Raw genomic sequence first — 22,770 nt, forward strand, 5'->3', positions numbered from 1 at the left:
ATATTTTATTTTATTTTTTTTTTTGGTAAATGGGGTAGACTTCTGGCTTCTTTTCAGTCCTAATTAAACTAATATTATAAGAATGTTAACTTATACTTTTCATCGATATTATCAAAAGTGATTTTGGATAGTAAATACGACAGTCCATTCTTGATATTGGAGCAACCGGCATTTTTCGACTACTCTTAAACTTGCTTACTTATGCTCATTTTATTATCATTTTTGATATAAGTTATCAAAATGATGGATAAAAATATTTAAGATACTTTATTAAAGAAAATGAAGCGTAGTTATAAAGACATTATTCGATTTTTGAAATTAATTGGAATTTCTCATTCAACAGCGATAAAGCTAGTAGATGGGATACTTCCCGTTATGATAGGACTCAAAACAAGTTATCTCGTCGATTGCGTTTTTTTGGAAATTTCTGAATTAAGAGAAATTATCGAATTCGTAGGCCCGGATTGCTTACGGGGCATCTATTTCACGGAGCCCATTTCACAATGTTTCGTATTGCATGTCGCAAATTGGGAAGAATGGAGTTCCATAGATTCATTGGTACCTATAGTAGTAGATTTACCTTCAAAAAAGCAAAATCGGCTATTGCAGTCTTGTATAACTAAACATGTGGATCGACTTTTGGACCTTTGTAAAAGAAACTTGTCAACGTTCACAATCGATATATCTTCTTCATGGCGACAAAATATTATTGAAAATAATGAACAGAAAGAATTCGAGTGCACCAGTACAGCAATTACAGGTTGTCTACTAAATTATGGTGCTACATACAATTATGATCACACTTTATTTAAAGATAACGGCCTTTCGTGTGAAACACTTAAACTATACACTCTTGAAGTTCATTCAAAAAAAAAAGATGTCAGTGATACTCTCATACAATTCTCTTGTGTCAACCAATTTGAGGAACCAGTTACTTCAAATATACAGCGATTGACTTCATTATACCAAACACGATGGAAGCGAATAAATAGTGAAGAAAAACGAAATTGGGAAGAATGGATAAAGCACAAATATAAGATTCCGAATGACACGAATATTGAGCTAGAATTTTGTTTTTCGGTCACAGATAGAAAAGAACAATCGGTGATACTTTAGTAAAAATTACACATTTGGTCCTCATAATGGTTTCAATCAACATATGATTCAAAAGGAAACTCTCAATTAACTCTAGTTGGTAATGCACAAGAAAAAGTCGAACAGATCTTATTTTTATTGCAAAGTTTCTTAACATGAAGACTCTACACTGAAAATTGCAATGCGTTACAACAAAAATGGGAATTTTTTAGAAGAAATAAACAAAATAAAGGTAAAAATGATTTAACGAAGATGATAATATATGAGTTGTAGAAGAAGAAATGTTTCTGAGAGAAAATCAATTATATGCTAATGTGTATTTGAATAGGCCAGATACTTATTAATTACTTACTCGGTCACAAATAAGCTTAATTTATAAGCGAACGTTACCTAAAGCAAGGATCAAATAATCTGATAATCTAGTTTATTCTAATTAACAGATGGTTTTATAAAACAAGTAGTCAAATCTCTTAAAAAACATGCATGCTTCACAATACAATTGTTAGCGAGTTCCTTCATTATTTCTTACTTCAGTTGAGATATGTAGTTGATTTATCTATTGAAATCACTAAAATAACCAAAATAATTATTGGTTAATAAAACTAAACTTATGTGCTAAAATTCAGCAATCAGCAAAAGAAAATATTTAATCTTCAATCTATTTGAATATTAACAGTCGCTAGAAAATAGCTGACGCAGATTATTCATTCCGATTACTTAGCTTGCGCAACTTTTGCAATACAATAACCTAATCGTGAATTTTTTAACGGTAGTAACTGCTAATATTCACTGATTCTTTTTTCTTTTATCTTTTTTTTTTAAAAAACCGACTAGTTGCTAAGATATCATTTACACGAATTCTTGTGGGCACGCTCCATCCTTCGTCGCTTACTGCATTCTAAGCCCGCAACCTATGTATTCTGAATGATTTATTAATAACTGCTTTTTCGCATGTTTCCATTATAAAAATCAGTTATAAATGCGAAATCTTAATACTGAGTTGGATTTTTTTGTATCTTTCTCTGCCTTGAAGGAGGAGAATATATCACAGCTAAAAGTTTACTGGGCTCAAAGCAATTTGGTAGAATTGTACTATGGTAATGATTTTATTCCTAAAATCTACTAATTCGTTTTTTAGGAGAATCATTTTATATTAACATCGTATGCTCAAGGCCTATAGTTGACGAAAATGTTACTACTTGGCCAGAAAACGAGGGATTTCGGATTGAAGGGACACTTCTAGAGAGTTTAGTGGAATCTGTAACTTCAGCATCAAATTACCCAAAGGTAAACGCCTTTAGTTTAATGTGTTCTGGTATTCCATCATTCATTTGGGTTGAAGATGACAAACAATATGCTTTATGGGCTTGCTTAGCTCAATTGGGTACGTATTTTAACGGTTATTTTTTCATATTAGCTAACATTTACAGATAGTTATTCTTATCCAAATCACAAGCTTGAAATACATGTTTATAAACATATTCTCCCTGACTTACCTCAATCATCTGAAGTGGACAGGAACAGTGAAACAGAAGGTACACGAGAAGAAAATTCTAACACATCTGATTGGGATGAGCAAAATGAATACGTATCAGAGGTTGAGGGTGACTATAATTTATTAGGTTCACTTTCCAATGACATCCAATTTCGTTCTAATCCGCCTGTCATCTCTGGGGCTTATGTATTTGGCGAATCCGATGTTGCTAATGAACTGAAAGATCCTTCAAGGAAAACGAAAACAAGGAAGAAGGTATTTGAGTGCTCGGTCCCAGTTGTACTAAAGCTACGGTCTTATGCATTAAATGAATCAAACCAATATATAACTAGTATAGTTTCTCCCGATTCTTCGTGTGAAAATATAAGGATTCTAGGATTTAAGGCAGAAACAAATGCTGCGACGATTTCACTTTTCGCTCCTAAAACTCCTGAAAAGCTGCAAATAACACTGTCAAGTTCCGATGTCTTTACAATAATACATCTGCTCCAAATACCTGATAATATTAAGCACATCGAATTACAATGTTTTTGTAAGGTCATTGTTGCTCAAAAGTTATCCGAGACCTTAGTTGAAAGCATGCCTTTTACTTACAAACATCCACCCGTTCTTATTACTCGACGGACACCTACAAAAACTCACACCAAACAGTTGTCAAGTTCTGGAAACGTTTCTGCAGCGCAGTCTATTTCCTCACTTAATTTACTAGAGATTTCAGCCTCGTCTCCTTCATATGTACCGTCCGGTTCTTCTTTCTCTGTTCGCGCTAACCTTTACAATCCGTTGGATTTTTCTATTGATTTGTTAATACGAATTCCTCTATACTGTTACGATGACTGTCTAACTAATAAAGAGCATTCGACTTCCAAAAGCGAAGAAAAAAGCAGCGAACTTCTCAAATACCCGAATGGTCACACTATATCCCCAGGAATTATTGCTTTATCAACGAAATTGTACACTGGTTCAATATTTCCAAAATGCGAAAAAGATTTTGATTTACATTTCCTTGCATATAAACCTGGTTCATACGATTTATCTTCTATTTCCATTGAAGACGTAAATCATGTTGTTCATAAGCCGCGCAAATTATCAAAAGAACTGCAAATTATCGTTACATAGCATATTTAAAGTCAACTCAATTCAACTTTTTCCATTTTTTTTGAATTTGCAATGGTATTCATTGTTATTATTAGAGATGCACAAAACAAGACATATTTCTAAACACCGTCATTTTGTGCAAAACAATATGTATTCCATTTTTATCCTAATTAAAAAACCCTAACTAACCTAGCCATCTAACATTTTCTTTAATATTTTCACTGTAACAATGCTACCAACTGGGGATAATTTGAAACAACACTCTCGTATTGTGGAGCAATTTCCTTCACCATTGATAACAGTTCAGACCGTAATTCATCATTTAATTGCTCCGGAGAACCGGTCAATACAGATGCAAAAACGGGAATTAATTCACCAAGATGCTGAACCAAACAAGGGTTTTGTTGGCGATACAAAGCAAGAATCATGTGATATAGTGGTGCATTTTCCAGATAATCTTCTTTCAAAGGAAGTTTAGAAAATACGATAGGCAACACCTGATCAACTGGGATAGCATTTTGATTGTGTAGAATCAAACGGGAGATACAACCAATAGCATTGTCGAGTGCAGTACGGAAAACCTCTTGAGTAAAGAAAGGTTGAAGTTTCTGCAGTATGTTCAGATATTCACTCGATAGATCCTCGGTAGAAAACTGGCATAAAAGACCCATTGAGTAAGCAGCGTTGCTACGTACTTCACCTTCAGAATCTTCCAAAGCTGCCATAAATAGCGAAAAAACATCACGAGTGAATGGTGTGATTGCAGACTCAATGCCTCCAGCTACTTCACCAACACATGCGACAGCCATTGCGCGTTCGTTCCCATTCTTGCTCATATAATATTTCACAATTTGAGGATAGAATACTTTGAAAGAATCAGCGAACGATCCACCAAGAGCAACAGCTAATGCTATAACGACATCACAAGCAGAATCAATGAGTAATGCATCTTGTTCAGTATCATCGACCTCTTCATTGCTAACTATATCTTCCTCTTCAAAATCATCATCAAATACGTCACCCGCTTGAACAATATGTTGCTTTTGCAAAACTTCCATGACGACTTCGCAGAGTTTTTCATAATCGTCTCCCAAGACTACTGGGCCACATGTTTTAATGGATTCAGCAAAGTTGCGTAGAATGTCAGTAGCAACAGTTTTCTCGTACTCCTCTTCTAAAGTATCAAACGTGCATTTTCTAACAGCTTCAAAGATATTCTTAACAGTATCAGGAACAGGAACCTTTAAAGGTAAGCCTGGTTGCCATTGAGGAACATTGCATACTTTGTAGTACGTAGTAGCACAGCGCCACAAGCTACTTAAAGCAGATTTTCTAACACCTTCGTAAAAATGAGTTGTACAAGCTACAAGCTTTTCAACTGTTGGCTCTAAATAAGGAGTAAAGGGAGCGCCAACGTACATGCAAATTTCACCCAAAGCATCAGCAGCAATTTCCTTTTCCATAGCAATGGCGCTGTTAACACCCATAGCCTTTTCAAGCTCTTCATCATTTTCCTCTTCATTGGTTTCAACTGAATCTAATAGTTGGCTAATCTCCTCGGCAGTAGGCGCTCCGATACGTTCAGACAATATATCTGACTCATCTTGATCGATGGATTTGAATAAAGCAGGAACAATGTGCTCCAAAAATGGTGCGAACTCTTCTTTATAAACACGAGCAAGGACAGCATAGAAGCAGAAAGAACACTCACGAAGTCGTGAATGATCAATTTGGATACCCTCATAAGCTAGTTGAATAAGTTGTTCAGTGTAAGGCAAAAACGCTTGTTTACCAACTGCGTTTGCAATGGCACCGAGGGTATCCATAACTGTACCACGAAGTTCGTATCCTTCATCATCATCAGTGGTATGTAAACATTGCGAGAGACTAGCCATTGTACGTTCGAAATAAGGTATAAAGTCATCTTGAGCAGCAAATGCTGCAGAGCCAATAGCAGCGGCAACACAGCTCTTAATGTCAGGAGTGTCGCTGAACTCCAACAAGCCGACAAGTCTTTCCATAAGCATCGGTAAATAACCAGAAATCTCAGACTTATCCAGACCTTCTAAAAGGGCGTCAATGCAATTGCAAGCTGATTTGCCTACCTTTACACCTTGAGTTGACATCAGTTCGAATACCAATGGCAAAAGCTGAGCATGGTGTTTAGAAACTTCAGTAGGAATTTCAACAGCAATTTGACTCAATGCAAGCAGAGCTGCCTGACGAACATCCATATCATTATCGCATAAACCATTTATAATGATAGGAAATATGTTAGGAAGATTTCCAGCAACAGATTCTGATGAGCCTTCAACGGCAACGCCAATTGATAGCAAAGCAGCTTTACGATAGCTAGCCTGTGGAGATTGCGAGAATGCACAAGCAGCTTCAAACATAGGGTAAAAAACCTGTGAAGGCGACAAATGTGTAGATAGAAGATCAATGGAACGTAAGGCAAGACGAGCAGGACAATCTTCATCTATGTCATCAGTAGTTTCTTCCGTAGCAACTTCCATAAGCGTAAGGACTAGAGGCTTACCAAGTTTAAGAGCTTGCAGCTTACGTGACTTGAAACGTATGCACGAAATTATAAAAGAAAGGGCCATACAGCGAATTTCATCATCGACCTGCTTGGAATTTGCAATGCCAGTAATAATTTCAATAATATTACCAAGTGCTTTGGAAATAATGGCACCAGAAGCAATAAGAAAAGTGTTAAAAACATCAAAAACTTGCTTGCTGGCATCCACATCACCGACCTGAACGACATCTTGAAGAACCAAAAGCATGCCAGGCAAGGTAGCACGATAAGCGTGCAAAAGCTTTTTATCATCAGACTCCAAAACCTCTGCAATTGCACCAAGACCTTGAACAGAAGTAACACGAACTGTTCGACTAGAGTCAGTAATTGTTTGGGAGAATAAGTTGACAAAATCCAAAAGGAGCTTATTATCTAAATCTACCGTTTCAGCAATTGAGTAGAGAACATAAACAGCCATTTCACGAATAGAATCGTTTTGATCCATAGTGGCTTGGACCAGGAAAGCCGATAATTCATTCCATTTTCCTTCAGGTAAATCAAGCTTAGCCAAGGCAGCAATCACACGACCAAAAGCATGACGGACGATACTTTCAGGTTCCTTCAAGGTAATATCTAACAAATTACTACGGATCTGATTTTGGACATCCGCGTCAACGGATGACCAATATTTATGACAAAGCTTACGTGCCTCGATGGCAGCTAACTGACGAACTTGGGGATTTTCACAAGTTCCCATAATATGGAAAAGAGAAAGTAGTGAGCCAGGTTCCTTCAAATACTTTGTTTCCAAGGCGCGAGTGGCCTCAGTAATTTGAGTGGTATCAGGAGCGATGCTTTGAAAAAGCAGCTGAGTAAGTTCAAGTGTGAATTGAGCGTCCATTATATATATTTGAAGTTTAAATTTTTGTTGTATTTTTTGGAAGAAATATTTATGACAGAAAGAAATCAATCAAACAAAAATATTCCGATTTTGAAAACGGGTAAAGTGAGTTCCCCCAAAAGCAGCTTTCCCTATTAACAAAGAAAAGCTGAATAATAGTAAAGAAATAAGAACTTGCAGATAAATGAATTAACCAGCAAGTGTAAAAATAAGTTAAAAAAAAATAATATATTGAAATATTACTTCTCTGGAAATTTGTTCAGTTGAAATAACAATCAAAAGCTTTTCAGGATTAAGAGAATAAGTTAGTCACGGTACAACGAAGGCTATTTAAAAATGCTTTTTCGATTTTTTTTTTTCCTTTCCCTTTTCTCTATTACAAATATATATCAAATTTGTACGTTTCCTTTTCTAGCTTTTACAAACTTAAATTATTGTAAAAACAACAAATCAGTAATTACTCCAAAAAAAAAACCAAGAAGATGAGTAATTATTGATGCTGCCTCTTCAAAGAACAGCAAATCTGGTTTGTTTTAGAAGAAATTTTTGTTGTCTCGTTAGGAGGAATGGTTGCTGTATCAAAAAACTAAGGCACAACGCAAAAGATTTTTTAAAATTCTATACATTGCACTATCATATGCTACACTAAAATTCACTATATTTAATCGTTCTTTAAGATTCGCTTAGATGAACTGTGCCGAAAACATCCCATGAAAAAACTGATTTTACTTACATTAGTTTATCGATTGGAGATGCATAACATAAACGATATGGACTTGCTACCAAAAATTCGTAGTTTCGTTGTGTTTCTATAGTTTACAGGTTCAAGCTTGAATCTAGTGATATATATTTAGTATATGTCACTGTGCTACTCATTGTAGATCGCAAGCAAAAAATCCACGGCAGTGGAAGGTGTCGCTAAAAAGCAATAACAACTGTGTAGCTGACATTATTAACCGCATTAAAAGTAAAACCTGTTTCGACAAATTATAATTTAAAGCAGCTTTAACCGATGGATAGAGCAACGCGTAACAGCGTAAAACGATGGATTAAAAACCTCAACAAAATACAGTAATTCACTTAATAACGCATATAAAAAACAAACACTGAAACACAATAACGTAGATTTATAGAAACTGACTACTATCCACACAATTATAGCGCTCATACAAACATTCATTAACTACACCAAATACTAGTAGGACGCTTCAAAACAACAAGAAAAGTTTTTAATCATGAAAAATACGAGATATTCTATTTCTTTATTATAACATAAACATTTGTATTGTAAAAATAGGAAAGGAATGAGAATAATATCCAATCCATTCAAAAACATGCATTTCATCACCAAATCAATCAAAACAAGCTGACCTGTAACTTGAGAAAAACAAGCCGAATCGTCTAAAAATGTCTTTCTAGTGAGCAGGTCAAAAAAACAGACACGCTGTTCAGTCAACCTAACCCATTTTCTTAAAGACAACGCCAACAAATTCACGAATGTTAGAGAACTCTAACAGTAATTAAATCCATTATAGAATAGAGTCAGATGAGAAAGGCATTGAGAAGGAAGTGGCATCTTACTTGGAAGAAAGAGCAACGACACCGGGAAGAGCCTTACCCTCCAAGAGTTCAAGAGAAGCACCACCACCGGTAGAGACGTGGGAAAGAGCATCCTCCTTACCGTACTTCTTGGCAACAGTAGCAGTGTCACCACCACCAACAATAACAACGTTACCAGCTTCACAGGTCTTGACACAAGCATCAAGCATAGACTTGGTACCCTTGGCAAAGTTGTCAAACTCAAAGACACCAGCGGGACCATTCCAGACAATGGTCTTGGAGGTGGTGATAACCTCGGCAAACTTAGCAGAGGACTTGGGTCCACAGTCCAAACCCATCCATCCGTCGGGGATACCCTCCTCGGCGGTGGCAGAGCCAACCTTGGCGTCCTTGTCGAACTTGTCGGCAGTGACGAAGTCAACGGGGAGGAAGACCTCGACGTTGTTCTTCTTGGCCTTGGCCATCATGGATTCGACGTTCTTGGAACCAGCCTCATCGAAAAGAGAGTCACCAATCTTCATACCGTTAAGGACCTTCAAGAAGGTGAAAGCCATACCACCGCAGATGATAAGGCGGTTGACCTTGTCAAGAAGGTTGTCAATAAGTTGGATCTTGTCAGCAACCTTGGCACCACCCAAGATGGCAAGGAAGGGACGAGCGGGGTTCTCCAAAGCCTTGGAGAAGTAGTCGAGCTCCTTCTTCATAAGGAAACCGGAGACACGGGGGAGATCGACACCGACCATAGAGGAGTGAGCACGGTGAGCGGTACCGAAAGCATCGTTGACAAAGATGTCACCGAGAGAAGTCAAAGACTTACGGAAAGCCTCGACGGCAGAAGCGTCAGCCTTAACCTTCTTACCGTCAACCTTGGCGGAACCCTCCTCCTCGATGTGGAAACGCAAGTTCTCCAAAAGGATGACCTCACCACCCTTGGCTTCCTTGCAGGCCTTTTCGACCTCAGGGCCAACACAGTCGTCAAGGAACTTGACGGGCTTGCCCAAAAGCTTGCTGAGCTCAGCAGCAACAGGCTTCAAGGAGTACTTGGCAACACGAGCACCGTTGGGACGGCCCAAGTGAGACATCAAGATGACAGCCTTGGGTTGTTGCTCAAGAGCGTACTTGATGGTGGGGAGAGCACCAACGATACGGGCATTGTTGGTGATACGGTCACCGTCCAAAGGGACGTTGAAGTCGACACGGATCAAGACGTTCTTGCCCTTCAAGTCGACGTCGGTGATAGCGAGCTTAGTAGACAAAGACATGGTTATGTGATTGATTGATTCTGGATTGAGACGGATTTGTCTTTACAGAAGGCTTTAGCGCTAGCACCTTGGCCTCATATTTATACCCCAATTAATCGGGGAGGGTGAGGCATTTAGAAAGTCGATGGAATGCCGTGGATCATATGTATGTTTCTAGAGAAACATACCGACCATGGTGTGTTGACGGACGACGACGAAATCGGAAGAGTCGTCAGGTGACATGAGACGCCGATCAAGTAGCGTTTCCGCCAGAAGCGGCTGTCAGGAGCATTTCACTGTGACGTAACTTTATATACATTTTGAAACAAGTTGCATTTAGCGTTACCTTTGTAATCGTTTATTGACGAATCGGAAAAATGTATCCATCATTTGGGGAATCGGAAAAACCTAGTTAAAAAGGTAGTGAGGCGTATGCTACCTACATTCTGACCATAGTGCGCCTGCGATAGCATACGGTAAATGTAATTTTTCGGAAAAACCTGCTATCTACTATCGCTTCGTAACAGAGGGTCGGAAAGGAAAACGGGATTGGACAACGACATGCATCCACGACGTTTGCCGAATATTTTCGTCATTGAGCCTTTGAAAAATAGAGTCGCCATAAGCGAGAAGTTTAAAGCTTGTAAACGTATCTTTAACAAATTGCGCGACTAAATTCGTAAAACATAAGTAAGGAGTGATAATGCGAACGTGGGTTGGTTGGGAGTTCGCTGCTCCTTTTCCACCTAGTGCTGTTTTGTTTGCCTCTATAACGAATGTGAAGGTTGCAAAGCTAAGGTTTGCATCGGCACTGTTATCGATACGACGAGAAGTGTTGCAGAGAAGGATGCAGCTAGCTGGAGTACATTCAATAGCAGCTTAAATTAATTTTTGTAACGTTAATTAAATTAGCGATTTTTGCTCGTCAAGTAGATTCAAAAAATTTTTAAAAGTCAATTCAACATTTGCAACAGACATCAAGCAATAGCTGAATAGCAAATACTGAGAGATTTTGCTCGTAAATTGTTAAGTGCAGTATTGGAAAGTGTAGGATCAATATCTGCTAGTTTCAGATGAAATTCTAATTTACTATCATGCTTCATTCCTAAAGTGTCTTTTAATGTAGCAAAAACATTTTACTGGATTTACGTTTTGGACAAACGTTTTTTTTTGATAACAGCTTCTTTTCACAGCATGAAGACACACTTTTCGACATCAACAATACAACATACTCTGTGTATTCATTTCGTGCGTATCACTATATGTCCCATGTTTTATTTACTCTACCAACTTAACGTGATAAGTTTTCATGCTAGAGATTTTATTATATAATATGATAAGATAACTAGCTGTTACAATACTAGCAATTCATAGTGTAAACTGAGATGAACTGAATCTCGTTCTCCACTTTAGCTAAGGCTTTTTCAGTAAAGATAAAGCATACATTTCAAATATTAGAATACCTTTTATTCAGTTGCTACTGTGTTATTTACATATTGCAATATATAGATCACAAGGAAAACTTACCGTAGGTTCATGTATTGTTATAATATATACTGGTTAGCTACGCAGTTTGATATCTGTTTTAACGATATATAGAACTGCGGTGAGTTTTTACTTGCGATCTACAATGTAGCGGTATGCGGTATGTTAACTAACAATGTATATTTATTGTTATAAGAAGTCTGTTAGTATCGGTCACCGATATAGCTCATAACTGAATTGAGGAACGAGGTTCAGTTGTAGCTCTATTTATAATCTTTCTAATAGTTGTTATCAACGGATATCTATGATCTGATGTTGAACATGTGACATATAGTGATACGCAACGTAGTATGTCATATCGTAGTGCAGTATTGCTGACAATACCATATTATGTGGTTGACTTCTAAAGTAGTTTAGCAGATTGAAGTAAATATTCCAAATGTTGTATTATGGTACACCGTATTTCTTTCTGCATGTTGACAATGCTTCCTAATTCATCTGATAATTTTCCTATACAATATCTGATGTAGACATCGAATTTTGCTTGACGATACCCATGACAAAGACAAGAGCCTTCTTTCATAAACTTCTTAATTATTTGATTTGAGAGTTCAAAGTCTGCTCTAGCATTGCTTAATCAACGAGTAGCAACATCTATAGAATTTGAGATTCACAATTCAGTACTCAAAATATGCTCCAAAAGAGAAGGTAAAAACCAAACAGCAATAATAAAGAAGGAACCTACAAAACCCCGGATTCCCATGTTGTCTCCAACCATAGTACTAACGAGGCCCTCAGACGCTTAACTGCAGTGATCGGACGGGAACTGGTGTTTTCGCCTAGGTATGGCCGTAGACATCTAGTGAAGAATTTTTGAATATTTATACTACAAAAAAAAAGACCAATATAATTCTAAGTACTTTTAGGATCGCTGAGAATCCATCGCTTATTCCATAAATACAATAATGTAAGCAAGCAATGTGTTTTAATCCAATGACATTTACTATCACAGATCATCTTGAAAGCTGAATGATTGTCTACCTTTTTAAGTTTGACATTTTCAATTCATTACAAATTACAATAAAATCAAAACGCTTGTATTGTGTGTGCATGCACCTTGTTACAAGTGAGCGAGCTAAATTAGCTACAGTGAAGATGAGTACTCGTTCTTATACGATTAAAACACTATGTCTTGAACCAAATCCATTAACATATAATTAACTCAATTTAAACGAAAGTGGCCAACTAGTTGAAAGTCAGCAAATAATAACTATCGTGAAAAGCATCAAATAACACTAAGCCTATCGGTAAAAGAAACATTAACATGTCGGTATGCAAAAAAATTTTTGGCTTAGTGTATTTTCCGCTTCGAGATGCAGTCATAAACACAAAGGTTGAATTTGTGCCTACCCAGTCCAAAAAAAAATACATATCCGTTGAACCAGGACTTAACATATAAAACCATATATCTTTCACAATTGAAGAACAAAGAAGCAAACATAGAATAAATAAAGACAACTCTAAAATCTTTTCATCTTTAAAGAAAACCATGTATCCATAAAGCCATCAACTGAGAATTCGTTACATGTTCTAATCGTATTTAACGTAACAAACGAGAAAAGCTAATGATAGCACTAAGCTATCTGTCTAAAACTTAAGCTCCTTAGGTTGTTCCCAAGGCTTGGATTGATCAGTGAAGTGACCGTAAGAAGCGGTGGAAAGATAGAAAGGAGTTTGAAGCTTAAGGCTTTTGACCAAAACACCAGGACGAAGGTCAAAGTTCTTGCGGATAATTTCAACAAGCTCAGCAGATGTCTTGGAAGAAGTGCCGTAAGTATTGACAAAAATAGAAAGGGGCTCAGCAACACCAATAGCATAGGAGAGTTGGACAAGGCAGCGGCGAGCCAAACCAGCAGCAACCAAAGATTTGGCAATCCAACGAGCAGCATAGGCGGCAGAACGATCGACCTTGGAGTAGTCTTTACCAGAGAAGGCACCACCACCGTGAGCACCCCAGCCACCATAGGTATCAACAATAATCTTACGACCAGTGAGACCAGCATCACCTTGAGGACCACCAACAACGAAACGACCAGAAGGTTGGATGTGGTAAACAGTCTTCTCATCTAACAAATGAGCAGGGACAGTAGGCTTAATGATCTTCTCCAAAATTTCAGAACGCAAGTCTTCAGTAGAGATGCTATCAGCGTGTTGAGCAGAGACGACGATGGTATCTACACGACGGGGGATGACAGCACCGTTTTCCTCTTCATATTCAATAGTGACTTGAGTCTTGGTATCAGGACGCAACCATGGAAGAGATCCATCACGACGAGCGACAGACATGGCAGCATTGAGTTTGTGAGCAAGGAGAATGGTCAAAGGTAACTTCTCGGGGGTCTCATCAGTTGCATAGCCAAACATAATACCCTGGTCACCAGCACCGAGCTCTTCCAAAGCCTTCTCATAGTGAAGACCTTGAGCGATATCAGGAGATTGTTGCTCGATGGCGACGAGGACGTTGCAAGTCTTGTAATCGAAACCCTTCTCAGAGTCATCATAACCGATGCTCTTAATGGTATTACGAATAACCTTTTGGTAGTCAATTTGTGAGCGAGTAGTAATTTCACCAAAAACCATTACCATACCGGTTTTGGAAGCGGTCTCACATGCTACCTTGGAAAAGGGGTCATCCTTCAAACAAGCATCCAAAATAGCGTCAGATATTTGGTCGCAAATTTTGTCAGGATGACCTTCACCGACAGATTCAGAAGTAAACAAAAAAGTTTGAGCCATTGGGGAATCCAAGATACTTGTAAAGGAAATATGGAATCAAAAAACTAGAAAAGATTGAACAATAAGACAAGCGATTAGTTTCGTCAAATATAAGGAAACAATGAAAACCCTTCTTTATCAATGAATCTAATAAATGTAGATATGCTTGCGAATTTCGTCAAAAGAAGCTCTCAAGGTTTCGTAAAGCAAGTAAGGTTATTCTTTAGCCTTATATGCTGATTATAGTTGTGACTGCTTATCAGGATGGTAGCGCCATTTTTTCAATTTCTTGAGCAATTTTAGAATAGTGATATCTGGTAGAGACAAATTGTTCTGCGCAATTGTTATTTAAAAGCAGGGGTAATAGTATGTTAAATTTTTTATAGTGCTAGACTGTAATGAATTAAAAAAATAAGGAAAGCACGAAAAAGTGTATTTCGTATTTTGATAAATCGCTGTATTTTCAATTTGAAGTAAAAGTAGAAGGGTCTTTGACTGTCAATTTATTTTTACAATTATGTTTACGATTGATGAACTATATACTGCAAATTTAGTAGATATTTAAAGAAGCTTGAATATATAATAAACCCAGCTGTCCCCTTAGATATTGGCTGGACTTGGGCATTGAGTGTGCTAATGCAATGTGCATCTTATAAGTATTTATGCAGATTGAAGGATGTTTTTCTTTTCTTCATTCTTATGTTTTTTAATTGCAAAAACTGGCTCTTCCAAACTTTCATATCTTTGACCAATTATTTGGTCTGCAATTAAATGGGCAATGACTTAGCGCTAGGTCCGTATTGGCAATAAAAAATTTTCGTAATGACGATTTAAGAAAATACATCTTTCTACAGTCTCAGAAACTTGAATTTATCTTTTTTATTTATTTTATTCGAAATGTAATGTAGCATTTTTATAAACTGTAGTAGGTTGACTGGTAGTACAAGCAAAAAATTGGGCGCACCTTAAGTTGTCCTTTGCCAACTGCACCCTACTCAACACCATGAGCGAAAGTCTTACTAGAATCGCCATTGTTAGTGAGGATAAGTGTAGACCAAAGGTAAGAAAATAAAAAAATTAAAGGAGCTTTATTAGTAGAAGGTTATAGTCTACTCGTTGTGGATGACTGGAGCTTTTTTGTGTGTGCACAAAGTTTTCCACGAAAAGAGTTGAGTCAAATTTTGTTTGTTCAAGTATTAAAACATATTTTAACTGCCCTGATTGTACCTCTGTTCAGATTTTTTGATCCTGTTACGATCTGCCAAGCACTTTCGGACTAGTAGTAAATTTTTGCTTGGCTTGGCTGTCACCATATGTTGGTTAAACGAATCTAAAGGTTCTTGTAAGGTAAAGGACCGAAAATTTAAATAAACTTTCAAAGTGGTCTGTGTCACGTTAAAATACGTTTTATTGCTTGCTTACGAAACTTTCCTTTGCTTTTAATGCTTCTGGTTTTAGAATGTTTGGTTTTTATTAGTTTGCTCACCAATATTTTAGAAATGTCGGCAAGAATGCCGCCGGTCTTGCCCTGTCGTGCGCACCGGTAAATTGTGTATTGAAGTTAATCCTACCGATCGCATTGCATTTATTAGTGAAACATTATGTATTGGTTGTGGTATCTGTGTCAAAAAATGTCCATTCGGAGCTATCAACATTATTAATTTGCCCACTAACTTGGAAAGTGAAGTAACCCATCGTTACTCTGCTAATTCTTTCAAGCTTCATCGTTTGCCTACTCCTCGTCCTGGTCAAGTTTTGGGCTTAGTTGGTACTAACGGTATTGGAAAGTCTACTGCGTTAAAGATCCTATCCGGAAAAATGAAGCCTAATTTAGGTCGTTATGATAATCCTCCTGACTGGGCTGAAGTTGTCAAATACTTCCGTGGTAGTGAACTTCAAAACTTTTTCACCAAAGTTGTTGAAGATAACATTAAGGCTCTTATCAAACCTCAATACGTTGATCATATCCCACGGGCGATTAAAACTGGTGACAAAACTGTATCTGGTTTAATTAAAGCTCGTGCAAACAACAATAATTTTGAAGAAGTTATGGATCACACCGATCTTCAAAATCTTTTAAATCGTGAGGTTGGCCATCTTTCTGGTGGTGAGCTTCAACGATTTGCTATTGCTGCCGTAGCCACTCAAAAAGCTGACGTTTACATGTTTGACGAGCCTTCGTCTTATTTGGATATTAAACAACGTCTCAAAGCTGGTCGTGTAATCCGCAGCTTGTTGGCTACTACCAACTATGTGATTGTTGTTGAACACGATCTTTCCGTCCTTGATTATCTCTCCGATTTCGTTTGTGTATTATACGGCGTCCCCTCTATGTATGGTGTTGTCACTCTCCCCTATTCTGTTCGTGAAGGTATTAATATTTTCCTTGACGGTCATATTCCTACCGAGAATTTGAGATTCCGTTCTGAGGCATTGACATTCCGTCTTGCTGACGCATCTGATGAAATTACCGCTGACAGAACTGCGGAGTACAATTATCCCGATCATGTCATTGAGCAAGGTGATTTCAAGCTTACAATTAAGTCTGGTGGTTTTTCTGATGCTGAGATTATTGTATTGCTTGGTGAGAATGGTACTGGTAAAACTACATTCTGCAAGTGGATGGCTAAGAACTCGGATTTGAAGATTAGCATGAAGCCCCAAACAATCGCACCTAAATTTCAAGGTACCGTTCGTATGCTGTTTTTGAAAAAGATTCGTGCTGCTTTCTTGAATGGCAAGTTTCAGAGTGAAGTTTGCAAGCCTCTTAGCATTGACAACATCATTGATCAAGAGGTATTGAACTTGTCTGGTGGTGAATTGCAACGTGTTGCCATTTGCTTAGCTTTGGGTATGCCTGCTGATGTGTACTTAATTGACGAGCCTTCTGCTTATCTTGATTCAGAGCAGCGTATTATTGCTTCCAAGGTTATTAGGAGATTTATTGTCAACTCACGCAAGACTGCTTTTATCGTTGAACACGATTTTATCATGGCTACTTATTTGGCTGACCGTGTCATCCTTTTCGAGGGACAACCTTCTCGTGATGCTAGATGTAATCCTCCTCAATCACTTCTTACTGGTATGAACACTTTCTTGAAGAACTTGGATGTTACATTCCGTCGTGATCCTAATACCTTGAGACCACGTATCAACAAGTTCGACAGTCAAATGGATCAAGAGCAAAAGAATGCAGGAAATTATTTTTTCCTTGAAAATTAATGTTTAATGGCTATACTGGGGTTCTATTATGTTTACTTGCCTTGTTTCCATAATTGTATACTCAAAATTGGTTTTGGTTGTAAAAAAGCTTTGTTTGGAGGCGGCCTTCTTTGAGAAAAAAAGTTCTTGTCTATTTCATATAATTATGCTTAAGGTAATTGGGCACTTGTTTTAGAATTTATTTGGTATTTGGGAATTGTTGTATGAAATATTAGTTGAAATACAATAAATTCTCAGAGTGTGAACGTCTCTTTAATTTACACTATATATAATTGTTTGTGTTTTAAGCTAATTTCAACTTGGTCGTATAAATTCTCACGTTTTGAAAAGTATGTGTAAGATTTAACGAGAACAAATTCCCTTGAATGTATTGTAAAGCTATATTTGATAATGTGGCGTTGAGTTCTATATAAGCTAGTTTTCCGTGTTTTCTAAATAATAAAACAAATTGGAGTGTTTTTTTCAAAACATCCATTGTTAGACCTCCTGGTTATGTTATTTTCACCATTTTCTAACATACTTGAAATTTCATGAAAAGTATCAACGTTACTTCTCGTTAAGCTGGGACGAGTTTTGCCATACAAGAAGACAACTAGTTGCCAACACCTAAACATAAGCCCTTAGAGTAATCAAAGGCAAAGTGGTAATAGTCGTCGCCTTGAGGAATTCCTTCAGCGTATTTACTGTCCACTTGACTTGAATGCAATACAATGAACGCAGATGATGAAATTTGCCGGGTGTGCCGGTGTGAGGGAGCACCAGATTCACCTCTCTTCCATCCATGGTAAGAATTCATTGATAAATTTTTATGCAATTTAAAATAATAACACGAATTTAGTAAATGTACTGGAAGTATCAGATATGTTCATCAGGAATGGTAAGTTTTTACTGATGAGATTGAGTCAGATGTTTAAAGAAATTATAATCACTAATATATTTTAGTCTAGTAGAGTGGTTAGGTCACAGTAAAAAAACACATTGTGAACTTTGCAAAGCTAAGTTTGAGTTTACAAAAGGTAATATTACTATGATTTCTTTTTGTTTTTGATTACTAACACTCATTCAGTATACTCAGAATCTATGCCACGTACAATCCCTTTTACCATCTTGTGTAGAAAACTTGCTAGTACTTTAAAACAACGAGTTATTTTTTTTACTCGTGTTTTACTTACGTTCTTCTGCTGGACAGTCCTTCTACCTCTTATATTTAAGCATGTATGGAATTTGAACTTTAAAATAGGTGACACGTATACGATTCATGCAAGAAATAAAACCTTCACGGCTCCCCAAAAGCCAGGATATTTTGAATCAATTTCCCAAATTACGTCCAGTCCTCGGTTGAATACTTTAATTGCCAACACTGCAGAAGGTCAGGTTCTAACTTTTGTGGTTACATTTATCTTGATTACGGCTTTCCTCGTTCGTGAATGGGTTCTTCAAAATGCCGTCCAGGTCGCGGATGAACTTCAGGGGCAACAGTTTGAGAATGTCAACCAGAATAACCAAGCTCAAGCTGCAGCTGCAGCTGCTCAAAATCTTCGTGAAGTTCGTGAAGCTCGTCAACGACTAGCAATGGTGATGGAGCATTTACGCGAGCGACAAGAGCAAAGAAATTTAGAATTGCAAAGAAACGGATCTTTTGAAGAAATCGAGAGAGCTCGTCAGCGATTTGCTCTTCTGGGGGACAATATTCGAGAGCCGCAAGAGGAGGAGAATGATGTTGATGTCGATGAAATTTTTAATAGGCAACAACTGAATCAGCCAGCCCTAGACCTTAATGATGCAAATTCTAGTAATTCCGTACCTGTAGAATTTAATTCACTCCATTCTCAAAACGTCGATTATCGTGATGAGGTAGATTCTTTGCGACCCCAGTTTAATGTTGATGAGCAATCTTCAATCTCTCATAGTTCAAATGCTTCGGAGAATATTGTAGATGGAGCCGTTACCCAAGCCAATGGAATTGAATCTGATTTTACTAGAGTGGATCATGAGCCTATTATTGTCAATAATGATGATGAAAACGGTAACAATGAATCAGAGAATGAAGAGGTTATTGAAGAAGATAATTTAAATAGGAATGTTATAGCTGAGGCGCAAAACCAAGTCGTCGCTGACGAAGAAAGAAATGCCGTTGCTCGCGCCGCCCAAATAGCTGAAGCTGATGATGCTGACGATTTTGACGGTATACTAGAATTTCTAGGTCTTCGAGGACCCATTACTGGATTCTTGCAAAATTGCCTCGTTATTGCTTTCGTCGTTTCCGTATTCTTGACAACGGCTGTGGGTATTCCATACATGTCTGGACGCCTTATGGTTGAGTGGATTTTGTTTATCATTCATCGCCCGACGTTTATATTACGTTTTATACTATCTTTCGTTAACATTTTATTTGACTGGACTGTTGGTGGGGCTTTTAATATTGTGAAAATATTAACTAAACTTCCTCTGTTATCAACTGTTTTCGTAAAACTTAAGCTTCAAGGAATTTTTTCTTCTTCTTTCCAACAGGTTTCAAATAATATGTATAGTTGGATATATGATCATGTATTTTCTTCTTCCGATCATGCCTATGAATCGCTGATATATTATATGAAAACTGGACATAAGCAAGTCGTTCAATCATTTTCTATTTTTCCGGTTTTCAGGGTTTGCCAAATGTTTGCTGTCATACTAAAAGATTTTGTTGAAAATTACTCTAATAGACCAGTAGACCGAGTTTTTACTACGCTTATCGGATACTGCATGTTTACGTTTTTAGGGATTTCATATCTTAATCGCAAACAATTTCTATTTAATGACCCTCAAATCAGGAATGTGGAATTAGCTTTTAGAGAAGTTTTGAGACAATGCGGATCTATAGCAAAATTCGGAATAATTTTTTCTATCGAATTGGTTGTTTTTCCTATTTTCTGCGGGATATTGCTAAGCATGTGCTTAATTGGCACTTTCAAAAAGCTTGCTGCCGAGAATCTTCTCAATGTAATGACAGTTTATCCAGCACAAAGCATTTTTTTGGCATGGTTCATTGGGATAACATTTATGTTTGAGTTTGCGGTTTTCATTTCCATGGTACGTAAAATTGTTCGTCCTGGAGTCCTGTATTTTTTGCGTGATCCAAATGATCCTCAATTTCATCCAATTCGTGAAATTTTAGAGAAACCTATGCTCTTTCAATTGAAGAAAATTGGATTCAGTGCAATACTCTATTTCGCTTTTATTATTGGCTGTGTTGGTAGCGTTATCCATCTTTTAAAGTCAACTGGAATAATTTTTCCTATTGAATTCACTACTAAGCCTGCTGTGTTTGAAGCACCAATTGACTTGTTAGCGTTAGAAATTCTCATATTTTTAAGTATTAAATTATTTAAACCTCTCGAACTCACTAGAAGTTTTTGGCGAACTTTGGTGTCAACATTCTGCAGATGTTTACGTCTATCATCATATGTTATGGGTCAAAGGTATAGTGATGAAGAGGGTTATTATCCCAAGCAATATTTTTCTTTTCTTAGAAGGATTATAAGCAAACCTTCGGATACCGAAAACCAAGATGATGGTGATAAGCAGAAAGCAAAGAAAGACTTTGTCCAAGACGGTTTCTTTTTGTGGTGTCCTTCTAAGGATGTTGTGCCAGTTCGCCAAGGAGCCATGCTTATACCTGTGACAGAAAATGGTTATGAAATTTTTGGTGAAAAAAAGAAGGTCGAAGAAAATGCGGACTATACCATTACTTATGCACCTTCTAATTTTTATAAGCGTTTGATCGCTTTGTTGTTATTTTGTTGGATATGCTCAACACTTGTGACAGTATTGTTAGTGTTTGTTCCACTTTCATTAGGAAGAGCTATTTATGCTTGGTGCTTTCCTAATGTGGTAAAGCACGATTTTTATGCTTACGCCATTGGATTTTACTCTATTTCTTTTCCAATGTATGCAATTCACGCGTCTGTTAAGTTTCTGAAACTTGACTATTTACGAAGCCTTATGAATAAACTAAATTTAAAAATTGTTATGAGGAGCTTAGTAATGGCGTTAAAATATCTTTTATTAGCATTCCTTGGAATATTTATCTTACCACTCTTACTTGGAGCTATATGGGAATTATACGTCGCTATACCTTTCCGAACGATATTTAACAGAGGGACTCTTGCTCTCGATGCATTCCAAAACTGGGTGATTGGTCTTTTTATGCTTCGTATGATATATTTTACTGTGACTTCTAATGAAGAGCGTTTCGTTTCAAGGTTGTTTCAAGATGCTTTTCGTGATAGATGGACGAATCCTCAAATTCTTCCATTATTAAAAAATGTTCTCATCCCTTTTACATCAGCCTTAATAGCCGCCGTTGTGTTGCCAAGTGTTTTTACTTACGTAACCTATCCTTTTCTTTCATCCATTTTCCCTTCTGCATCTAAAACCCTTATGTATCGGTTGATGCATCCTATATTTTTAGCATTACTTGGGCTAGCACTCTTGGGGCGCCGTTTTGTAGAAACTAGTAGTAAATGGTCGCAAGGAATACGTGATGATTTATACTTAGTTGGTACGAGACTGCACAACTTTGGCGAATCTGCTCCTCCAGCCATTTCTGAGTCTGCCGAAAAATAAAAGTCTAGTCATCTACTATTTTTCAGATTATCCTTCTCTTTGGAAAACTGGAGCGAGGACATCTGAAGTAATATAGAGCATTGTGAATGTATATTATTTGAATGATGTTTTTGTTTTAATTGCTACGAAACTGTTAGTTTAGTTGCAGGAAATTACAAAAAGTCATCGTTTGAACAATTGGTTTGTTATTGTTATATTGCCAGGCATCTTATCCAATTTATCGTAACTGGTATTATCATGATATGGTGCTATTTATTTAATTTTCTTTACAAAATTGAACAAATATCAATTATCGTTGAATTTCTTTGATGTATCTGATGACTGTATCAAACCGTAGCAGCGAAAATTTGCAGACAATCACTAGCAATGGATAAATTAGTTAATTACTAAAAAGAAACAGTTATAACAAATATGTTTACTACGGTTATGTGACAAATTTATGAAAATGTAAAAGTTCGTAGTATTGCATGTGTTGATTTTGTAATCCATTCAATACTAACTAATCCTTCGTATAGAGGAATATCAAAATACTTTATCACTTAATCAATTTAAATTTTACGATTATGTTGGCCTAGTAAAATATTCATGTTAAGGATTTTATGGCATTCAACAATAGCGATAAGCTGTAATATTACAAGTAATAAACTCCTACTTAATTCGTTTCCAAGCCCATTTATTAAAAAGAATAATTCAGTGTTGTTAAAAGAAACACTGCAATTCTCTAAAAATTAAAAAAGCCAAGAAGTGTATAATTTTAAGCTACTTTAAT

General features: G+C 37.0%; 7 protein-coding genes, 13 long non-coding RNA genes and 1 other non-coding gene across 21 annotated transcripts, besides 2 other annotated features; 8 read left to right on the forward strand and 13 right to left on the reverse strand.

Annotated features, from left to right (window-relative positions):
* The first annotated feature begins 182 nt into the window (after positions 1-182).
* SPOM_SPBC14F5.01 (uncharacterized protein) lies at positions 183-1,525 on the forward strand. The gene has a single exon (NM_001022652.4). It carries the CDS (start codon positions 280-282, stop codon positions 1,114-1,116), a length of 837 nt encoding a protein of 278 aa, NP_596727.2. The 5' UTR covers positions 183-279; the 3' UTR covers positions 1,117-1,525.
* On the reverse strand, positions 293-1,307 carry SPOM_SPNCRNA.6452. The gene has a single exon (NR_195801.1). It is a non-coding gene; the product is annotated as a non-coding RNA (long non-coding RNA).
* Positions 1,526-1,995: 470 nt separating the features above from the next.
* Positions 1,996-3,827, forward strand: trs65 (TRAPP complex subunit Trs65). Its single transcript, NM_001022654.3, has 3 exons — positions 1,996-2,192; positions 2,234-2,479; positions 2,526-3,827. Exons 1-3 carry the CDS (start codon positions 2,075-2,077, stop codon positions 3,707-3,709), a joined length of 1,548 nt encoding a protein of 515 aa, NP_596728.1. The 5' UTR covers positions 1,996-2,074; the 3' UTR covers positions 3,710-3,827.
* SPOM_SPNCRNA.6453 lies at positions 2,235-3,560 on the reverse strand. The gene has a single exon (NR_195802.1). It is a non-coding gene; the product is annotated as a non-coding RNA (long non-coding RNA).
* On the reverse strand, positions 3,752-7,640 carry kap123 (karyopherin/importin beta family nuclear import signal receptor Kap123). The gene has a single exon (NM_001022655.3). The coding sequence runs from the start codon at positions 7,108-7,110 to the stop codon at positions 3,907-3,909; it is 3,204 nt and encodes a 1,067-aa protein (NP_596729.1). The 5' UTR covers positions 7,111-7,640; the 3' UTR covers positions 3,752-3,906.
* Positions 4,517-4,894, forward strand: SPOM_SPNCRNA.6454. The gene has a single exon (NR_195803.1). It is a non-coding gene; the product is annotated as a non-coding RNA (long non-coding RNA).
* On the forward strand, positions 5,082-7,078 carry SPOM_SPNCRNA.6455. Its single transcript, NR_195804.1, has one exon. It is a non-coding gene; the product is annotated as a non-coding RNA (long non-coding RNA).
* On the forward strand, positions 7,619-11,346 carry SPOM_SPNCRNA.6456. The gene has a single exon (NR_195805.1). It is a non-coding gene; the product is annotated as a non-coding RNA (long non-coding RNA).
* On the reverse strand, positions 8,337-9,977 carry pgk1 (phosphoglycerate kinase Pgk1). The gene has a single exon (NM_001022656.3). It carries the CDS (start codon positions 9,930-9,932, stop codon positions 8,688-8,690), a length of 1,245 nt encoding a protein of 414 aa, NP_596730.1. The 5' UTR covers positions 9,933-9,977; the 3' UTR covers positions 8,337-8,687.
* On the reverse strand, positions 10,399-10,784 carry SPOM_SPNCRNA.6457. The gene has a single exon (NR_195806.1). It is a non-coding gene; the product is annotated as a non-coding RNA (long non-coding RNA).
* Positions 11,345-11,953, reverse strand: SPOM_SPNCRNA.6458. Its single transcript, NR_195807.1, has one exon. It is a non-coding gene; the product is annotated as a non-coding RNA (long non-coding RNA).
* Positions 11,471-11,776: an LONG TERMINAL REPEAT.
* Positions 11,895-12,924: a sequence feature (RNA overlapping with rRNA (SPOM_SPNCRNA.6459) was converted to a misc_feature.).
* On the reverse strand, positions 12,072-12,291 carry SPOM_SPRRNA.37. The gene has a single exon (NR_151423.1). It is a non-coding gene; the product is annotated as a 5S ribosomal RNA (ribosomal RNA).
* sam1 (S-adenosylmethionine synthetase) lies at positions 12,585-14,374 on the reverse strand. The gene has a single exon (NM_001022657.3). It carries the CDS (start codon positions 14,190-14,192, stop codon positions 13,044-13,046), a length of 1,149 nt encoding a protein of 382 aa, NP_596731.1. The 5' UTR covers positions 14,193-14,374; the 3' UTR covers positions 12,585-13,043.
* On the forward strand, positions 13,239-14,288 carry SPOM_SPNCRNA.6460. Its single transcript, NR_195809.1, has one exon. It is a non-coding gene; the product is annotated as a non-coding RNA (long non-coding RNA).
* A 488-nt stretch (positions 14,375-14,862) lies between the features above and the next one.
* SPOM_SPNCRNA.6461 lies at positions 14,863-15,571 on the reverse strand. Its single transcript, NR_195810.1, has one exon. It is a non-coding gene; the product is annotated as a non-coding RNA (long non-coding RNA).
* On the forward strand, positions 15,144-17,777 carry rli1 (Fe-sulfur ATPase Rli1). The gene is made up of 2 exons (NM_001022658.3): positions 15,144-15,231; positions 15,669-17,777. The coding sequence occupies exons 1-2, from the start codon at positions 15,175-15,177 to the stop codon at positions 17,391-17,393; spliced, it is 1,782 nt and encodes a 593-aa protein (NP_596732.1). The 5' UTR covers positions 15,144-15,174; the 3' UTR covers positions 17,394-17,777.
* SPOM_SPNCRNA.6462 lies at positions 15,719-16,215 on the reverse strand. The gene has a single exon (NR_195811.1). It is a non-coding gene; the product is annotated as a non-coding RNA (long non-coding RNA).
* Positions 17,755-18,287, reverse strand: SPOM_SPNCRNA.6463. Its single transcript, NR_195812.1, has one exon. It is a non-coding gene; the product is annotated as a non-coding RNA (long non-coding RNA).
* doa10 (ubiquitin ligase Doa10) lies at positions 17,995-22,427 on the forward strand. Its single transcript, NM_001022659.3, has 4 exons — positions 17,995-18,177; positions 18,232-18,270; positions 18,336-18,409; positions 18,460-22,427. Exons 1-4 carry the CDS (start codon positions 18,104-18,106, stop codon positions 21,999-22,001), a joined length of 3,729 nt encoding a protein of 1,242 aa, NP_596733.1. The 5' UTR covers positions 17,995-18,103; the 3' UTR covers positions 22,002-22,427.
* SPOM_SPNCRNA.6464 lies at positions 18,563-19,274 on the reverse strand. Its single transcript, NR_195813.1, has one exon. It is a non-coding gene; the product is annotated as a non-coding RNA (long non-coding RNA).
* SPOM_SPNCRNA.1677 lies at positions 20,144-20,718 on the reverse strand. The gene has a single exon (NR_150573.1). It is a non-coding gene; the product is annotated as a non-coding RNA (long non-coding RNA).
* Positions 22,428-22,770: the final 343 nt, after the last annotated feature.

Source organism: Schizosaccharomyces pombe (genome assembly GCF_000002945.2).
Source record: "Schizosaccharomyces pombe strain 972h- genome assembly, chromosome: II".
NCBI lineage: Eukaryota > Fungi > Ascomycota > Schizosaccharomycetes > Schizosaccharomycetales > Schizosaccharomycetaceae > Schizosaccharomyces > Schizosaccharomyces pombe.

Excerpts from the sequence above, each read along its gene's own strand:
- SPOM_SPBC14F5.01 (NM_001022652.4), top strand. The coding sequence starts at position 280 with ATGAAGCGTAGTTATAAAGACATTATTCGATTTTTGAAATTAATTGGA.
- trs65 (NM_001022654.3), top strand. The coding sequence starts at position 2,075 with ATGCGAAATCTTAATACTGAGTTGGATTTTTTTGTATCTTTCTCTGCC. Across the intron at positions 2,193-2,233 it reads TTTGGTAGAATTGTACTATG|GAGAATCATTTTATATTAAC; the intron begins GTAATGATTTTA and ends TTCGTTTTTTAG. Across the intron at positions 2,480-2,525 it reads GGCTTGCTTAGCTCAATTGG|ATAGTTATTCTTATCCAAAT; the intron begins GTACGTATTTTA and ends TAACATTTACAG.
- kap123 (NM_001022655.3), bottom strand. The coding sequence starts at position 7,110 with ATGGACGCTCAATTCACACTTGAACTTACTCAGCTGCTTTTTCAAAGC.
- pgk1 (NM_001022656.3), bottom strand. The coding sequence starts at position 9,932 with ATGTCTTTGTCTACTAAGCTCGCTATCACCGACGTCGACTTGAAGGGC.
- sam1 (NM_001022657.3), bottom strand. The coding sequence starts at position 14,192 with ATGGCTCAAACTTTTTTGTTTACTTCTGAATCTGTCGGTGAAGGTCAT.
- rli1 (NM_001022658.3), top strand. The coding sequence starts at position 15,175 with ATGAGCGAAAGTCTTACTAGAATCGCCATTGTTAGTGAGGATAAGTGT. Across the intron at positions 15,232-15,668 it reads AGGATAAGTGTAGACCAAAG|AAATGTCGGCAAGAATGCCG; the intron begins GTAAGAAAATAA and ends CCAATATTTTAG.
- doa10 (NM_001022659.3), top strand. The coding sequence starts at position 18,104 with ATGAACGCAGATGATGAAATTTGCCGGGTGTGCCGGTGTGAGGGAGCA. Across the intron at positions 18,271-18,335 it reads AGATATGTTCATCAGGAATG|TCTAGTAGAGTGGTTAGGTC; the intron begins GTAAGTTTTTAC and ends AATATATTTTAG. Across the intron at positions 18,410-18,459 it reads TAAGTTTGAGTTTACAAAAG|TATACTCAGAATCTATGCCA; the intron begins GTAATATTACTA and ends ACACTCATTCAG.